The 18,548-nt window shown below is 48.0% G+C and overlaps 1 protein-coding gene across 1 annotated transcript in view; it reads right to left on the minus strand.

The window, feature by feature from the left end:
- Positions 1–18,548, minus strand: part of LOC310788228 (myosin-14-like) — a gene marked incomplete at its 5' end in the record, with an annotated part of 73,547 nt that overhangs the window by 17,833 nt on the left and 37,166 nt on the right. The window contains 8 exons of the mRNA XM_083649770.1: positions 9,956–10,108; positions 10,382–10,486; positions 11,753–11,959; positions 12,427–12,571; positions 12,735–12,947; positions 13,759–13,930; positions 16,952–17,075; positions 17,268–17,405. Of these exons, the coding sequence (XP_083505896.1) occupies positions 9,956–10,108; positions 10,382–10,486; positions 11,753–11,959; positions 12,427–12,571; positions 12,735–12,947; positions 13,759–13,930; positions 16,952–17,075; positions 17,268–17,405 (1,257 nt within the window). The remainder of the gene's footprint in view (positions 1–9,955; positions 10,109–10,381; positions 10,487–11,752; positions 11,960–12,426; positions 12,572–12,734; positions 12,948–13,758; positions 13,931–16,951; positions 17,076–17,267; positions 17,406–18,548) is intronic.

The raw sequence follows: 18,548 nt of genomic DNA on the forward strand, positions 1-18,548 counted from the left end.
ACTGTAACGGTGCTGTACCTTCCCTCTCTGTGTTTCTCTCACTGTAACGGTGCTGTAACTTCCCTCTCTGTGTTTCTCTCATTGTGAAGGTGCTGTAACTTCCCTCTCTGTGTTTCTCTCATTGTGAAGGTGCTGTACCTTCCCTCTCTGTGTTTCTCTCATTGTGAAGGTGCTGTAACTTCCCTCTCTGTGTTTCTCTCACTGTAACGGTGCTGTACCTTCCCTCTCTGTGTTTCTCTCATTGTGAAGGTGCTGTAACTTCCCTCTCTGTGTTTCTCTCATTGTGAAGGTGCTGTAACTTCCCTCTCTGTGTTTCTCTCATTGTGAAGGTGCTGTAACTTCCCTCTCTGTGTTTCTCTCATTGTGAAGGTGCTGTACCTTCCCTCTCTGTGTTTCTCTCATTGTGAAGGTGCTGTACCTTCCCTCTCTGTGTTTCTCTCATTGTGAAGGTGCTGTAACTTCCCTCTCTGTGTTTCTCTCACTGTAACGGTGCTGTACCTTCCCTCTCTGTGTTTCTCTCATTGTGAAGGTGCTGTAACTTCCCTCTCTGTGTTTCTCTCACTGTAACGGTGCTGTAACTTCCCTCTCTGTGTTTCTCTCATTGTGAAGGTGCTGTAACTTCCCTCTCTGTGTTTCTCTCATTGTGAAGGTGCTGTAACTTCCCTCTCTGTGTTTCTCTCACTGTAACGGTGCTGTACCTTCCCTCTCTGTGTTTCTCTCATTGTGAAGGTGCTGTACCTTCCCTCTCTGTGTTTCTCTCACTGTAACGGTGCTGTAACTTCCCTCTCTGTGTTTCTCTCATTGTGAAGGTGCTGTAACTTCCCTCTCTGTGTTTCTCTCACTGTAACGGTGCTGTACCTTCCCTCTCTGTGTTTCTCTCATTGTGAAGGTGCTGTAACTTCCCTCTCTGTGTTTCTCTCATTGTGAAGGTGCTGTAACTTCCCTCTCTGTGTTTCTCTCACTGTAACGGTGCTGTACCTTCCCTCTCTGTGTTTCTCTCATTGTGAAGGTGCTGTACCTTCCCTCTCTGTGTTTCTCTCATTGTGAAGGTGCTGTAACTTCCCTCTCTGTGTTTCTCTCATTGTGAAGGTGCTGTAACTTCCCTCTCTGTGTTTCTCTCATTGTGAAGGTGCTGTAACTTCCCTCTCTGTGTTTCTCTCATTGTGAAGGTGCTGTAACTTCCCTCTCTGTGTTTCTCTCATTGTGAAGGTGCTGTAACTTCCCTCTCTGTGTTTCTCTCATTGTGAAGGTGCTGTAACTTCCCTCTCTGTGTTTCTCTCATTGTGAAGGTGCTGTAACTTCCCTCTCTGTGTTTCTCTCATTGTAACGGTGCTGTAACTTCCCTCTCTGTGTTTCTCTCATTGTGAAGGTGCTGTAACTTCCCTCTCTGTGTTTCTCTCATTGTGAAGGTGCTGTACCTTCCCTCTCTGTGTTTCTCTCATTGTGAAGGTGCTGTAACTTCCCTCTCTGTGTTTCTCTCATTGTGAAGGTGCTGTACCTTCCCTCTCTGTGTTTCTCTCATTGTGAAGGTGCTGTAACTTCCCTCTCTGTGTTTCTCTCACTGTAACGGTGCTGTAACTTCCCTCTCTGTGTTTCTCTCATTGTGAAGGTGCTGTAACTTCCCTCTCTGTGTTTCTCTCATTGTGAAGGTGCTGTAACTTCCCTCTCTGTGTTTCTCTCATTGTGAAGGTGCTGTACCTTCCCTCTCTGTGTTTCTCTCATTGTGAAGGTGCTGTACCTTCCCTCTCTGTGTTTCTCTCATTGTGAAGGTGCTGTAACTTCCCTCTCTGTGTTTCTCTCATTGTGAAGGTGCTGTACCTTCCCTCTCTGTGTTTCTCTCATTGTGAAGGTGCTGTAACTTCCCTCTCTGTGTTTCTCTCATTGTGAAGGTGCTGTAACTTCCCTCTCTGTGTTTCTCTCATTGTGAAGGTGCTGTACCTTCCCTCTCTGTGTTTCTCTCATTGTGAAGGTGCTGTAACTTCCCTCTCTGTGTTTCTCTCATTGTGAAGGTGCTGTAACTTCCCTCTCTGTGTTTCTCTCATTGTGAAGGTGCTGTACCTTCCCTCTCTGTGTTTCTCTCACTGTGAAGGTGCTGTACCTTCCCTCTCTGTGTTTCTCTCATTGTGAAGGTGCTGTACCTTCCCTCTCTGTGTTTCTCTCACTGTGAAGGTGCTGTAACTTCCCTCTCTGTGTTTCTCTCATTGTGAAGGTGCTGTACCTTCCCTCTCTGTGTTTCTCTCATTGTGAAGGTGCTGTAACTTCCCTCTCTGTGTTTCTCTCATTGTAACGGTGCTGTACCTTCCCTCTCTGTGTTTCTCTCATTGTGAAGGTGCTGTAACTTCCCTCTCTGTGTTTCTCTCATTGTAACGGTGCTGTACCTTCCCTCTCTGTGTTTCTCTCATTGTGAAGGTGCTGTAACTTCCCTCTCTGTGTTTCTCTCACTGTAACGGTGCTGTAACTTCCCTCTCTGTGTTTCTCTCATTGTGAAGGTGCTGTAACTTCCCTCTCTGTGTTTCTCTCATTGTGAAGGTGCTGTACCTTCCCTCTCTGTGTTTCTCTCATTGTGAAGGTGCTGTACCTTCCCTCTCTGTGTTTCTCTCATTGTGAAGGTGCTGTAACTTCCCTCTCTGTGTTTCTCTCATTGTGAAGGTGCTGTAACTTCCCTCTCTGTGTTTCTCTCATTGTGAAGGTGCTGTAACTTCCCTCTCTGTGTTTCTCTCATTGTGAAGGTGCTGTAACTTCCCTCTCTGTGTTTCTCTCATTGTGAAGGTGCTGTAACTTCCCTCTCTGTGTTTCTCTCATTGTGAAGGTGCTGTAACTTCCCTCTCTGTGTTTCTCTCACTGTAACGGTGCTGTAACTTCCCTCTCTGTGTTTCTCTCATTGTGAAGGTGCTGTAACTTCCCTCTCTGTGTTTCTCTCATTGTGAAGGTGCTGTACCTTCCCTCTCTGTGGTTCTCTCATTGTGAAGGTGCTGTACCTTCCCTCTCTGTGTTTCTCTCATTGTGAAGGTGCTGTAACTTCCCTCTCTGTGTTTCTCTCATTGTGAAGGTGCTGTAACTTCCCTCTCTGTGTTTCTCTCATTGTAACGGTGCTGTAACTTCCCTCTCTGTGTTTCTCTCATTGTAACGGTGCTGTAACTTCCCTCTCTGTGTTTCTCTCACTGTGAAGGTGCTGTACCTTCCCTCTCTGTGTTTCTCTCATTGTAACGGTGCTGTAACTTCCCTCTCTGTGTTTCTCTCATTGTAACGGTGCTGTACCTTCCCTCTCTGTGTTTCTCTCATTGTGAAGGTGCTGTAACTTCCCTCTCTGTGTTTCTCTCATTGTAACGGTGCTGTAACTTCCCTCTCTGTGTTTCTCTCATTGTAACGGTGCTGTAACTTCCCTCTCTGTGTTTCTCTCACTGTGAAGGTGCTGTACCTTCCCTCTCTGTGTTTCTCTCATTGTAACGGTGCTGTAACTTCCCTCTCTGTGTTTCTCTCATTGTAACGGTGCTGTACCTTCCCTCTCTGTGTTTCTCTCATTGTGAAGGTGCTGTAACTTCCCTCTCTGTGTTTCTCTCACTGTAACGGTGCTGTAACTTCCCTCTCTGTGTTTCTCTCATTGTGAAGGTGCTGTAACTTCCCTCTCTGTGTTTCTCTCATTGTGAAGGTGCTGTACCTTCCCTCTCTGTGTTTCTCTCATTGTGAAGGTGCTGTAACTTCCCTCTCTGTGTTTCTCTCATTGTGAAGGTGCTGTAACTTCCCTCTCTGTGTTTCTCTCACTGTAACGGTGCTGTACCTTCCCTCTCTGTGTTTCTCTCATTGTGAAGGTGCTGTAACTTCCCTCTCTGTGTTTCTCTCATTGTGAAGGTGCTGTACCTTCCCTCTCTGTGTTTCTCTCACTGTAACGGTGCTGTACCTTCCCTCTCTGTGTTTCTCTCATTGTGAAGGTGCTGTAACTTCCCTCTCTGTGTTTCTCTCATTGTGAAGGTGCTGTAACTTCCCTCTCTGTGTTTCTCTCATTGTGAAGGTGCTGTACCTTCCCTCTCTGTGTTTCTCTCATTGTGAAGGTGGTGTACCTTCCCTCTCTGTGTTTCTCTCATTGTGAAGGTGCTGTACCTTCCCTCTCTGTGTTTCTCTCATTGTGAAGGTGCTGTACCTTCCCTCTCTGTGTTTCTCTCATTGTGAAGGTGCTGTACCTTCCCTCTCTGTGTTTCTCTCATTGTGAAGGTGCTGTAACTTCCCTCTCTGTGTTTCTCTCATTGTAACGGTGCTGTACCTTCCCTCTCTGTGTTTCTCTCATTGTGAAGGTGCTGTAACTTCCCTCTCTGTGTTTCTCTCATTGTGAAGGTGCTGTAACTTCCCTCTCTGTGTTTCTCTCATTGTGAAGGTGCTGTACCTTCCCTCTCTGTGTTTCTCTCATTGTGAAGGTGCTGTACCTTCCCTCTCTGTGTTTCTCTCATTGTGAAGGTGCTGTACCTTCCCTCTCTGTGTTTCTCTCATTGTGAAGGTGCTGTACCTTCCCTCTCTGTGTTTCTCTCATTGTGAAGGTGCTGTACCTTCCCTCTCTGTGTTTCTCTCATTGTGAAGGTGCTGTACCTTCCCTCTCTGTGTTTCTCTCATTGTGAAGGTGCTGTAACTTCCCTCTCTGTGTTTCTCTCATTGTAACGGTGCTGTAACTTCCCTCTCTGTGTTTCTCTCATTGTGAAGGTGCTGTAACTTCCCTCTCTGTGTTTCTCTCATTGTGAAGGTGCTGTAACTTCCCTCTCTGTGTTTCTCTCATTGTAACGGTGCTGTACCTTCCCTCTCTGTGTTTCTCTCATTGTAACGGTGCTGTAACTTCCCTCTCTGTGTTTCTCTCATTGTGAAGGTGCTGTAACTTCCCTCTCTGTGTTTCTCTCATTGTGAAGGTGCTGTAACTTCCCTCTCTGTGTTTCTCTCACTGTAACGGTGCTGTACCTTCCCTCTCTGTGTTTCTCTCATTGTGAAGGTGCTGTAACTTCCCTCTCTGTGTTTCTCTCATTGTGAAGGTGCTGTAACTTCCCTCTCTGTGTTTCTCTCACTGTAACGGTGCTGTAACTTCCCTCTCTGTGTTTCTCTCATTGTGAAGGTGCTGTAACTTCCCTCTCTGTGTTTCTCTCATTGTAACGGTGCTGTAACTTCCCTCTCTGTGTTTCTCTCATTGTGAAGGTGCTGTAACTTCCCTCTCTGTGTTTCTCTCATTGTGAAGGTGCTGTAACTTCCCTCTCTGTGTTTCTCTCATTGTGAAGGTGCTGTACCTTCCCTCTCTGTGTTTCTCTCACTGTAACGGTGCTGTACCTTCCCTCTCTGTGTTTCTCTCATTGTGAAGGTGCTGTACCTTCCCTCTCTGTGTTTCTCTCATTGTGAAGGTGCTGTACCTTCCCTCTCTGTGTTTCTCTCACTGTAACGGTGCTGTAACTTCCCTCTCTGTGTTTCTCTCACTGTAACGGTGCTGTAACTTCCCTCTCTGTGTTTCTCTCATTGTGAAGGTGCTGTAACTTCCCTCTCTGTGTTTCTCTCATTGTGAAGGTGCTGTAACTTCCCTCTCTGTGGTTCTCTCATTGTGAAGGTGCTGTAACTTCCCTCTCTGTGTTTCTCTCATTGTGAAGGTGCTGTAACTTCCCTCTCTGTGTTTCTCTCATTGTGAAGGTGCTGTACCTTCCCTCTCTGTGTTTCTCTCATTGTGAAGGTGCTGTAACTTCCCTCTCTGTGTTTCTCTCATTGTGAAGGTGCTGTACCTTCCCTCTCTGTGTTTCTCTCATTGTGAAGGTGCTGTACCTTCCCTCTCTGTGTTTCTCTCATTGTGAAGGTGCTGTACCTTCCCTCTCTGTGTTTCTCTCATTGTGAAGGTGCTGTACCTTCCCTCTCTGTGTTTCTCTCATTGTGAAGGTGCTGTAACTTCCCTCTCTGTGTTTCTCTCATTGTGAAGGTGCTGTAACTTCCCTCTCTGTGTTTCTCTCATTGTGAAGGTGCTGTAACTTCCCTCTCTGTGTTTCTCTCATTGTGAAGGTGCTGTAACTTCCCTCTCTGTGTTTCTCTCATTGTGAAGGTGCTGTACCTTCCCTCTCTGTGTTTCTCTCATTGTGAAGGTGCTGTAACTTCCCTCTCTGTGTTTCTCTCATTGTGAAGGTGCTGTACCTTCCCTCTCTGTGTTTCTCTCATTGTGAAGGTGCTGTACCTTCCCTCTCTGTGTTTCTCTCATTGTGAAGGTGCTGTAACTTCCCTCTCTGTGTTTCTCTCATTGTGAAGGTGCTGTAACTTCCCTCTCTGTGTTTCTCTCATTGTGAAGGTGCTGTAACTTCCCTCTCTGTGTTTCTCTCATTGTGAAGGTGCTGTAACCTTCCCTCTCTGTGTTTCTCTCATTGTGAAGGTGCTGTAACTTCCCTCTCTGTGTTTCTCTCATTGTGAAGGTGCTGTAACTTCCCTCTCTGTGTTTCTCTCATTGTAACGGTGCTGTACCTTCCCTCTCTGTGTTTCTCTCATTGTGAAGGTGCTGTAACTTCCCTCTCTGTGTTTCTCTCATTGTGAAGGTGCTGTAACTTCCCTCTCTGTGTTTCTCTCATTGTGAAGGTGCTGTAACTTCCCTCTCTGTGTTTCTCTCATTGTGAAGGTGCTGTAACTTCCCTCTCTGTGTTTCTCTCATTGTAACGGTGCTGTACCTTCCCTCTCTGTGTTTCTCTCACTGTAACGGTGCTGTAACTTCCCTCTCTGTGTTTCTCTCATTGTGAAGGTGCTGTACCTTCCCTCTCTGTGTTTCTCTCATTGTGAAGGTGCTGTACCTTCCCTCTCTGTGTTTCTCTCATTGTGAAGGTGCTGTAACTTCCCTCTCTGTGTTTCTCTCACTGTAACGGTGCTGTAACTTCCCTCTCTGTGTTTCTCTCATTGTGAAGGTGCTGTAACTTCCCTCTCTGTGTTTCTCTCATTGTGAAGGTGCTGTAACTTCCCTCTCTGTGTTTCTCTCATTGTGAAGGTGCTGTAACTTCCCTCTCTGTGTTTCTCTCATTGTAACGGTGCTGTACCTTCCCTCTCTGTGTTTCTCTCATTGTAACGGTGCTGTAACTTCCCTCTCTGTGTTTCTCTCATTGTAACGGTGCTGTACCTTCCCTCTCTGTGTTTCTCTCATTGTGAAGGTGCTGTACCTTCCCTCTCTGTGTTTCTCTCATTGTGAAGGTGCTGTACCTTCCCTCTCTGTGTTTCTCTCATTGTAACGGTGCTGTAACTTCCCTCTCTGTGTTTCTCTCATTGTAACGGTGCTGTACCTTCCCTCTCTGTGTTTCTCTCATTGTGAAGGTGCTGTAACTTCCCTCTCTGTGTTTCTCTCATTGTAACGGTGCTGTACCTTCCCTCTCTGTGTTTCTCTCATTGTGAAGGTGCTGTACCTTCCCTCTCTGTGTTTCTCTCATTGTGAAGGTGCTGTAACTTCCCTCTCTGTGTTTCTCTCATTGTGAAGGTGCTGTACCTTCCCTCTCTGTGTTTCTCTCATTGTGAAGGTGCTGTAACTTCCCTCTCTGTGTTTCTCTCATTGTGAAGGTGCTGTACCTTCCCTCTCTGTGTTTCTCTCATTGTGAAGGTGCTGTAACTTCCCTCTCTGTGTTTCTCTCATTGTAACGGTGCTGTACCTTCCCTCTCTGTGTTTCTCTCATTGTGAAGGTGCTGTAACTTCCCTCTCTGTGTTTCTCTCATTGTGAAGGTGCTGTAACTTCCCTCTCTGTGTTTCTCTCATTGTGAAGGTGCTGTAACTTCCCTCTCTGTGTTTCTCTCATTGTGAAGGTGCTGTAACTTCCCTCTCTGTGTTTCTCTCATTGTAACGGTGCTGTACCTTCCCTCTCTGTGTTTCTCTCATTGTGAAGGTGCTGTACCTTCCCTCTCTGTGTTTCTCTCATTGTGAAGGTGCTGTACCTTCCCTCTCTGTGTTTCTCTCATTGTGAAGGTGCTGTAACTTCCCTCTCTGTGTTTCTCTCATTGTGAAGGTGCTGTACCTTCCCTCTCTGTGTTTCTCTCATTGTGAAGGTGCTGTAACTTCCCTCTCTGTGTTTCTCTCATTGTGAAGGTGCTGTACCTTCCCTCTCTGTGTTTCTCTCATTGTGAAGGTGCTGTAACTTCCCTCTCTGTGTTTCTCTCATTGTAACGGTGCTGTACCTTCCCTCTCTGTGTTTCTCTCATTGTGAAGGTGCTGTAACTTCCCTCTCTGTGTTTCTCTCATTGTGAAGGTGCTGTAACTTCCCTCTCTGTGTTTCTCTCATTGTGAAGGTGCTGTAACTTCCCTCTCTGTGTTTCTCTCATTGTGAAGGTGCTGTAACTTCCCTCTCTGTGTTTCTCTCATTGTGAAGGTGCTGTACCTTCCCTCTCTGTGTTTCTCTCATTGTGAAGGTGCTGTACCTTCCCTCTCTGTGTTTCTCTCATTGTGAAGGTGCTGTAACTTCCCTCTCTGTGTTTCTCTCATTGTAACGGTGCTGTAACTTCCCTCTCTGTGTTTCTCTCATTGTGAAGGTGCTGTACCTTCCCTCTCTGTGTTTCTCTCATTGTGAAGGTGCTGTACCTTCCCTCTCTGTGTTTCTCTCATTGTGAAGGTGCTGTAACTTCCCTCTCTGTGTTTCTCTCATTGTAACGGTGCTGTAACTTCCCTCTCTGTGTTTCTCTCATTGTGAAGGTGCTGTACCTTCCCTCTCTGTGTTTCTCTCATTGTGAAGGTGCTGTACCTTCCCTCTCTGTGTTTCTCTCATTGTGAAGGTGCTGTAACTTCCCTCTCTGTGTTTCTCTCATTGTGAAGGTGCTGTAACTTCCCTCTCTGTGTTTCTCTCACTGTGAAGGTGCTGTACCTTCCCTCTCTGTGTTTCTCTCATTGTGAAGGTGCTGTAACTTCCCTCTCTGTGTTTCTCTCATTGTGAAGGTGCTGTACCTTCCCTCTCTGTGTTTCTCTCACTGTGAAGGTGCTGTACCTTCCCTCTCTGTGTTTCTCTCATTGTGAAGGTGCTGTAACTTCCCTCTCTGTGTTTCTCTCATTGTGAAGGTGCTGTAACTTCCCTCTCTGTGTTTCTCTCATTGTAACGGTGCTGTACCTTCCCTCTCTGTGTTTCTCTCATTGTGAAGGTGCTGTAACTTCCCTCTCTGTGTTTCTCTCATTGTAACGGTGCTGTACCTTCCCTCTCTGTGTTTCTCTCATTGTAACGGTGCTGTACCTTCCCTCTCTGTGTTTCTCTCATTGTGAAGGTGCTGTAACTTCCCTCTCTGTGTTTCTCTCATTGTGAAGGTGCTGTACCTTCCCTCTCTGTGTTTCTCTCATTGTGAAGGTGCTGTAACTTCCCTCTCTGTGTTTCTCTCATTGTGAAGGTGCTGTACCTTCCCTCTCTGTGTTTCTCTCATTGTGAAGGTGCTGTAACTTCCCTCTCTGTGTTTCTCTCATTGTGAAGGTGCTGTACCTTCCCTCTCTGTGTTTCTCTCATTGTGAAGGTGCTGTAACTTCCCTCTCTGTGTTTCTCTCACTGTAAAGGTGCTGTACCTTCCCTCTCTGTGTTTCTCTCACTGTAACGGTGCTGTACCTTCCCTCTCTGTGTTTCTCTCATTGTGAAGGTGCTGTAACTTCCCTCTCTGTGTTTCTCTCATTGTGAAGGTGCTGTACCTTCCCTCTCTGTGTTTCTCTCATTGTGAAGGTGCTGTAACTTCCCTCTCTGTGTTTCTCTCACTGTAAAGGTGCTGTACCTTCCCTCTCTGTGTTTCTCTCATTGTGAAGGTGCTGTACCTTCCCTCTCTGTGTTTCTCTCATTGTAACGGTGCTGTAACTTCCCTCTCTGTGTTTCTCTCATTGTGAAGGTGCTGTAACTTCCCTCTCTGTGTTTCTCTCACTGTAAAGGTGCTGTACCTTCCCTCTCTGTGTTTCTCTCATTGTGAAGGTGCTGTACCTTCCCTCTCTGTGTTTCTCTCACTGTAACTTCTCTTTCTGTGTAACAGCACTGACCTGCATGTTGAGGCTGGAGAGCTGCCTGGCCATGGCCTGCTTGGCCTCGCTCTCCTCCTCCAGCTGCTCCAGCAGGCTGTTCCTGTCCTCCTCCGTCTGCCGCAGACGCCCCGACAGGTTCAGCTTCTGACGCGTCTCCTCCGACAGCAGCTCCTGAGGGACAAACCAGACAATCATATAGTATGTAGAAATGATATAGTATGTATAAATCATATAGTCATATAGTATGTATAAATAGGTAATTTGCTGCATGTCCTCCCCCACTATCCCTCCTTTCCTGTTGCTATCTAGCAAACCCCGCCCCCCCCCAAATTTTTTATATATATATATATATATATATATATATATATCGGTAAACACCGGAGATGACGAGAGTGACCAAGGATGTCTGGAATTGGATTCCCTTACATGTCTGGTGTCATTTACCTGTGCGTCATGTAGCTGGGAGCTCAGACTGGAGACATCTTTACTCAGCTTGATGTTCTTCCCCTCTGCCTCGTTCAGAAGACCTGTTACACTGTCCAGCTCCACCTGGCAGACAGAGAGAGAGAGAGAGAGAGAGAGAGAGAGACATAGAGACAGTTAGACAGACAGAGAGAGAGAGAGAGAGAGAGAGACAGTTAGACAGACAGAGAGAGAGAGAGAGAGAGAGAGAGAGAGAGAGAGACAGTTAGACAGACAGAGAGAGAGAGAGAGAGAGAGAGAGAGAGAGAGACAGTTAGACAGACAGACAGAGAGAGAGAGAGAGAGAGACAGTTAGACAGACAGAGAGAGAGAGAGAGACAGTTAGACAGACAGAGAGAGAGAGAGAGAGAGAGACATAGGGACAGTTAGACAGACAGAGAGAGAGAGACAGAGAGACATAGAGACAGTTAGACAGAGAGAGCGAGAGAGAGAGAGAGCGACAGAGACAGTTAGACAGAGAGAGAGAGAGAGAGAGAGAGCGACAGAGACAGTTAGACAGAGAGAGAGAGCGACAGAGAGACAGTTAGACAGAGAGAGCGAGAGAGAGCGACAGAGACAGTTAGACAGAGAGAGAGAGAGAGCGACAGAGAGACAGTTAGACAGACAGAGAGAGCGAGAGAGAGCGACAGAGAGACAGTTAGACAGAGAGAGAGAGAGAGAGAGAGCGACAGAGACAGTTAGACAGACAGAGAGAGAGAGAGAGAGAGCGACAGAGAGACAGTTAGACAGAGAGAGAGAGAGAGAGAGAGAGCGACAGAGACAGTTAGACAGACAGAGAGAGAGAGAGAGAGAGAGAGCGACAGAGAGACAGTTAGACAGACAGAGAGAGAGAGAGAGAGCGACAGAGAGACAGTTAGACAGACAGAGAGAGCGAGAGAGAGAGCGACAGAGAGACAGTTAGACAGACAGAGAGAGAGAGAGAGAGAGAGAGAGACAGTTAGACAGACAGAGAGAGCGACAACGAGACAGTTAGACAGACAGACAGAGAGAGAGAGAGAGAGCGACAGAGAGACAGTTAGACAGAGAGAGAGAGCGAGAGAGAGAGAGCGACAGAGAGACAGTTAGACAGACAGAGAGAGCGAGAGAGAGAGCGACAGAGAGACAGTTAGACAGACAGAGAGAGCGAGAGAGAGAGAGCGACAGAGAGACAGTTAGACAGACAGAGAGCGAGAGAGAGCAACAGAGAGACAGTTAGACAGAGAGAGAGAGAGAGAGAGCGACAGAGAGACAGTTAGACAGACAGAGAGAGCAAGAGAGAGCGACAGAGAGACAGTTAGAGCCGTCATATCAGCCCAGTCTTAGACCACCACTATTATTGTGATGACTCCTCACGTTCATCTTGGAGACTCGCTCTCCCAGCTCGGCCCTCTGTCTCTCGCCCTCGCTGTGGCGCGCCTGCAGGTCGGCCAGCTGTCCCTCTGTCTTCTTCCTCCTGTGCTCCACGTCCTGCTTGGCTGCAGCCAGCGAGCGCAGCTCCGCTCTCAGGTCAGCTGACTCCTTCTCCAGGGCCGCCTTGGCTTTCTCCAGACCACCTCGCACCTGACACACACAGTCCACACCTCAATACAGCTGGACACCAGGCAACATCTGGTGTGTGTGTGTTTGTGTAGACCTAAGGAATCGATTTGTACCAACCATGTCATGCTAGCTTGTCAGGAAGGTAGCTAAATAACACAGCAGCCTAGCTTGACATATAGATACTGCCATAATGAACCGCGATGTGACAGAAAATTTGTTATTTACAGAGCGCATGCATGTGGCCCCGTTTGCGCCCGTTATAGCCTGTTTGAGGATGCTACTCCGAGCTCAAAATCGTCTGTGGACATCCGAATGAAACCAAAGTTATTTGGGTGAGTAAAAGATCATATTTTAAGCTGGAAATAAGGACCGTGGTGTAAAAAAACGAAATTCTCCTTTAATGATTGTCAGCTGACTTTAAATTGTAATCCCCAATCTTTCCATGACCCCCCTGCAAGTTGCTCCCTGGTTGGGCATCACTGACCCACCTTCTTGGCCTGCTCCAGCTGCTCGCTAAGCTCCTCCAGTGCCTGGCTGTGTCTCTGCCTCAGATCCTGGACCACCGCCTCGTGGCCGCGCAGCTCATCCTCCAGGGCTTTCTTCAGCATGGCCACTTCCTGCTCACGCTTTGCCCTGAGCAACATTTTTCAACATTTTTAATTGGGTGGTTAATTAACACATTTTCCTGTGGTGTGACAAATTCAAAAACACATATTTATGCTTGATTTGCAGCGACTTTAAACGTGTTTTTCATGAAGTCACATGGGTGTGGCCCTGCAGGTGTGTCTGTACTGACCGTAGCTCGTGCTGTGCAGCAGTGCTGTCCAGGCTGTCCTCCAGCTCTGTGCGCAGGGCGTTGAGCTCGTCTTCCAGGTCCCTCCTCGCCACCTCCACCTTCCCCCGGGCAGCCCGCTCCGCCTCCAGGTCCTCCTCCAACTCTGCCAGCAGCTGCTCCAGCTCCCGCACCCGCTTCAGCAGCGCCGCACGGCCCCTGCTCTCCTCCTCCAGCCTGCCCACACATGACAGACAAACAATTCGCGCGTGATGTCGTGCGTGTGTGTGTGTGTTATTGCATCAGTGATGTCACAATGCCTGCTTGTGTATGTGTGCGTGTGTGCCCCATTATCATGTCACTGATGACATCATCAGTGTGTGTGTGCCCCCCTATGACATCACTGATCTGTCTTGTCACAATGCCTCCTTGTGTGTGTGTGTGTGTGTGTGTGTGTGTGTGTGTGTGTGTGTGTGTGTGTGAGTGTGTGTATGCGTGCACGCGTGTGTGTGCGCGCCCTTATGACATAATTTTTGACATCATCGCTGATGATGCAATGCAACACATCAGTGTTACCAGGCCTGGGTATGTTGCAGTGCAGTCAGGTCAGGTGTGTGTGTTACCAGGCCTGGGTATGTTGCAGTGTGGTCAGGTCAGGTATGTGTGTTACCAGGCCTGGGTATGTTGCAGTGTGGTCAGGTGTGTGTGTGTGTTACCAGGCCTGGGTATGTTGCAGTGTGGTCAGGTCAGGTATGTGTGTTACCAGGCCTGGGTATGTTGCAGTGTGGTCAGGTGTGTGTGTGTGTTACCAGGCCTAGGTATGTTGCAGTGTGGTCAGGTCAGGTGTGTGTGTGTGTTACTAGGCCTGGGTATGTTGCAGTGTGGTCAGGTCAGGTATGTGTGTTACCAGGCCTGGGTATGTTGCAGTGTGGTCAGGTGTGTGTGTGTGTTACCAGGCCTGGGTATGTTGCAGTGTGGTCAGGTCAGGTGTGTGTGTGTGTTACTAGGCCTGGGTATGTTGCAGTGTGGTCAGGTGTGTGGGTGTTACCGGGCCTGGGTGGCCTGGAGCTCCTCCTCCTTGGTGGCCAGCTGGGCTTGGAGCTGGGTGATCTGGGCCATCAGGTCGGCCTGCTGCTCCTGCATGTCGCCTAGCTCTGCCTCCAGCTTCCTCCTGGCCTTCTCCATGTCCTGACGAGCCTTCTCCTCCTTCTTCAAACGCACTGCACACATGGGGAGAAAACTTTCCAAATGAGCTCATCTACAAAATGTTATAATGTTCCAACAGCTTATTCAACATCAAATTCAAGAACATTGCAGGCCCAACACGGCATCGGCATCCTTCAACCCCTCCTGCAGACCTGCATCCTTCAACCCCTCCTGCAGACCTGCACGCACGTGAACGTCCTTCTTTCTGGGAGGCAGGCGGTGCGTGAAACAAGGATGCACAGATGGCGAGAAAGACACATGCAGACAGCAGAACGCAGCCTTTACTAAGGTAAAAAATAAGTTATTTGATTTATATATAGTATATATATATCTATATATATCGTCGCTGTTGTGCCAGGACCTCGAATGTCCCTTTTTTCACCTTTTTACTTTTTGTCATAAATCAGTGCCATTGGTCACCCTTCACGTCTCTGTGGTTTTTAACAAATGCAACCAATGGAAAAGCATTAAAACGAGCTTGTGAGTAAATCTCGTAACGCCATTCGCCCTCAATCTGTCAGTCAAACCTCGAAATTAGTCCCCTACCTCCGTCTGTACCCCCCCACGCAGGACAGTAAACCCGGAAAAGTCACACGTCAGACGTGCTGTGTAATTCTCATATCGTTTTGACTAATCCTGGCTTCCTCTGACGTTAATATATCAATCAAATGTTTTCCAGTTATTCCTAGGCTGCAAACTTGTTTTAACATGCAAATCGGAGTGTTTTCTGAAGAGAATAAAGTAACATTAACGCTACGTTATGTCAGACTGTTCTCACCCCATGCGAAAGCCCCCGCCTCGGATATGAGAGGCTCAGAGCACTGCTGCTGCTCCTGCGCGCGCCCCCGCGGCCCGGAGCTTGGGGCTCGTGCATGAGCATACCACTCTCTCCCGCCTGACTGGCCGGGAGAAAGTGCTTCCAAGTCGGACTGATAATATAAACAACATAATTTGAGCTTATCCAGGTAAGATATTAATAAAGTAATGACACATTCAGCGGGAAACTAACTATAATTAAGACATGTGCCAACTTTGACGACGTTTGGTTCAGTATTTTAAAGGAGAATTTCGTTTTTTTTTAACCTGGACCCATCTCCTGGCAATAATTATGATTTGGCCACTCACCCAGCGATGTCCGCGGCGTTTCTGGCCATCCTAGCGTTGTTTTGAGATCAATAGCGTCCAAGTCAGTTGTAAAATGGAGCTGATTTGGGGCCAAGTGTGAGCCTGTCTTTCCTGCATCTAAATAGCTATTTTTATTCCCGTTTTCACCACATATCGTCATAATGTGATCCCTCAACATCCACCAGAGTGATATTTCGCCCCAGGCCATTTCCTGGACTCTCACAGGGATCAAATTACCTCAAACGTGATCTCGGTCACCAAGTCTCGTCAAGTCCCGCGATACTTTCCTGCCGACTGGCCAACTACAGGTAGGACGCTTTGCGGTGGTGGTTTTAGCGTAACCTATGTATGGTTTGGCATAACCTTCGTTATTTCGAATCCCACATAGGTTACGCCAAACCCCACATAGGTTACGCCAAACCCCACATAGGTTACGCTAAAACCACCACCGCAAAGCGTGTACCTGTAGTTGGCCAGCCGGCAGGAAAGTATCGCGGGACTTTACGAGACTTGGTGACCGAGATCACGTTTGAGGTAATTTGATCCCTGTGAGAGTCCAGGAAATGGCCTGGGGCGAAATATCACTCTGGTGGATGTTGAGGGATCACATTATGACGATATGTCGTGAAAACGGGAATAAAAATAGCTATTTAGATGCAGGAAAGACAGGCTCACACTTGGCCCCAAATCAGCTCCATTTTACAACTGACTTGGATGCTACTGATCTCAAAACAACGCTAGGACGGCCAGAAACGCCGCGGACATCGCTGGGTGAGTGGCCAAATCATAATTATTGCCAGGAGATGGGTCCAGGTTAAAAAAAACCGAAATTCTCCTTTAAGAGCAAACAGGTTTTTTTAACTTCCTGAAAAGTTGCTGTTTTGGAGATTCGAGGTCCTGGAACGACAGCGACGATGTGTATATATATATAAATCAAACTTAAATTTCTTTCCTGGAAAATCTCCCATTCAAAGGACTGCCTCACCTATCTTGGCTTGACCATACCGGAGATCCTAAACTAATATTTCAGTTGAATTTAGGTGATTTTATTTCAAGACTTAAACAGTGTATAGCGGTGGTTTTCAAAGTGTGAGGCGCGCCTCCCCTGGGGGGCGTGAGCCAACTGCAGGGAAGGCGCGACGTGACGCGGAAAACACAGAGAAGAAAATGCACAGCCTCCACCGGACGTGTCCGTGCGGTCACAAAAGTAGCCTACGCGTTTGTCTGCAGAGAGCCTGCGCGCGCCACACACCCTCTGATGATGAATTTACGTCACGTGGACCCTGGCTTCAGCCGGGGGCAGAGCGCCTCTGTGAGGTGAGCTCAGGCTGGCAGAGGAGAAACCAGGAAGAAGGAAATCGCGATTTTTTTAAATGCGTGTTTCACAAATTGGATTGTGGAAGTTCTTTGTATGTACAGTACATCAAACACATGTACGGTATATGGTCATATTTGTTTATCTGTTGGGGAGCTATTTCAGACGAATTTTACAAGATTTATGGGGCTGGGGAGCTGTGTGTCCATGCTGGCCAGCCTGGCTGCAGACATAAGACATAGGGGTTGAACATGCACAGGGTGGGTATCTGCACACGGTGGGTATCTGCACAGGGTGGGTATCTGCACAGGGTGGGTATCTGCACAGGGTGGGTATCTGCACAGGGTGGGTATCTGCACAGGGTGGGTATCTGCACAGGGTGGGTATCTGCACAGGGTGGGTATCTGCACAGGGTGGGTATCTGCACAGGGTGGGTATCTGCACAGGGTGGGTATCTGCACAGGGTGGGTATCACTATCCTGCTAGTTATAATACAGATGTGTGAGTTACACTGGATACACTGCACATGGTGGGTATCCTGCTAGTTATAATACAGATGTGTGAGAGTTGAATAGAGATGAATAGAATGACAGACCCTCGAGCTCAGAGATCATAGACTCGTGTTTGGTCTTGAGCTTGGTCAGGTTCTTGGACTTCTCCTCCTCCTCGGCCAGGTTGGAGCTCAGGTCACACATCCTCTCCTCCAGAAGCTTCCGCTCCTGCAGCACAGCAGAGGAGCACAGGGTGTAACACATACACATAGACACACATGCACACACGCGCACACACACGCACGCACGCACGCGCGCTCGCACACACACACATGCACGCATACGCACACACACGCACACACGCACACACACACACACACACACACGCACGCACACACCTCTGCACACACAGCCTCAGACCTTCAGCAGCTTGTTGTTCTGGTCCTCCATGAGCAGCACATCCTCATCCAGCTTCTTGATCCTCCCCTCCACAGAGGCTTTCTCCAGCTGCAGCATCTGCCTGGCATCCTCCTCCTCCACCAGGTGGGCCTCCAGCAGCTGAAGACCCAGGCACAGAACACCTTCAAACTAGGGCTGCACCAACCATTCTTTTCATTCTCTTAATCTGTCCATTATTTTGCCCAATTATATTAGTATACTAGGCATCTTGCACACTCGATTCCTAGGTCGGCCGCCCTGCAGCTTGCTGAGCTGGCCCTGAACACCCCCTGAAAGTTTCAGCCCGATCGCACCTAAAACGGCATAGCTGTGGCCGGCACAAAAAATTAAACAGAGAACAGACAGAGAACTGAGATTGCCCACATTGCCAAATGTATAAGATAGATAGATTGCCACATTTATATAGACAGATAAGATCACAGTTGCTCGAGTGACATCATCACTGATGACATCACAACTGCTCAAGTGACATCACAGTTGGCAAATGCAAATGCATTCAACGGTGCTCTTGCCTGCAAGTTTGGAGTTAAGGAGAGGGAATAGAGTAGGGAGACAGTGGATAGATGGATCCAGAAGGAGGCGCTAATGCAGCATAAAGGATGCCAACTTGCCTTAAAACAACACAGAAGAAGAAATGCACACACACACTCGCTGAACTTGTCATTTCTGTCATTTTGATTGGCCGTGCGTGGCTCTTATCTTATCCTCACAAGTTAAAATATGTTCAACTCTCAACCACAAAAAAACCTGGTGGTGAGCATGGAATCTGCACTGCTCCATAGCAAATATATGCTGTGTGTGTGTGTGTGTGTGTGTGTGTGTGTGTGTGTGTGTGTGTGTGTGTGTGTCTCCTGTAGCTCCTGCTCCATGTCCTTCCTCTCTGTGGTCAGGTTGTTGCTCCTCTCCTCCTCCGGCAACAGTGGCAGTCACACCGCCACTGTCAAAAAGGCCCAACAGCGAATACACGGACTCAGGCGCCTGAAGAAATTTGGGCTAAGGCCAGAAATCCTTAGGGACTTCTACAGAGGCACCATTGAAAGCCTGCTGACTGGCTGCTTCACCACCTGGTACGGGAACTGTACCACCATGGACCGCAGGGCGCTACGGAGAGTGAGACGCGCGGCCCAGCACGTAACAGGATGTGAGTTGCCAGAACTGCATGAACTGTATAAACAGCGGTGCCTCAGGAGGTCCCTGAAGATCATCAAAGACACAAACCACCCCCACAACAGTCTGTTCTCC

Source organism: Poromitra crassiceps, assembly GCF_964638095.1.
Source record: "Poromitra crassiceps genome assembly, chromosome: 13".
Classification (NCBI taxonomy): Eukaryota; Metazoa; Chordata; class Actinopteri; order Beryciformes; family Melamphaidae; genus Poromitra; species Poromitra crassiceps.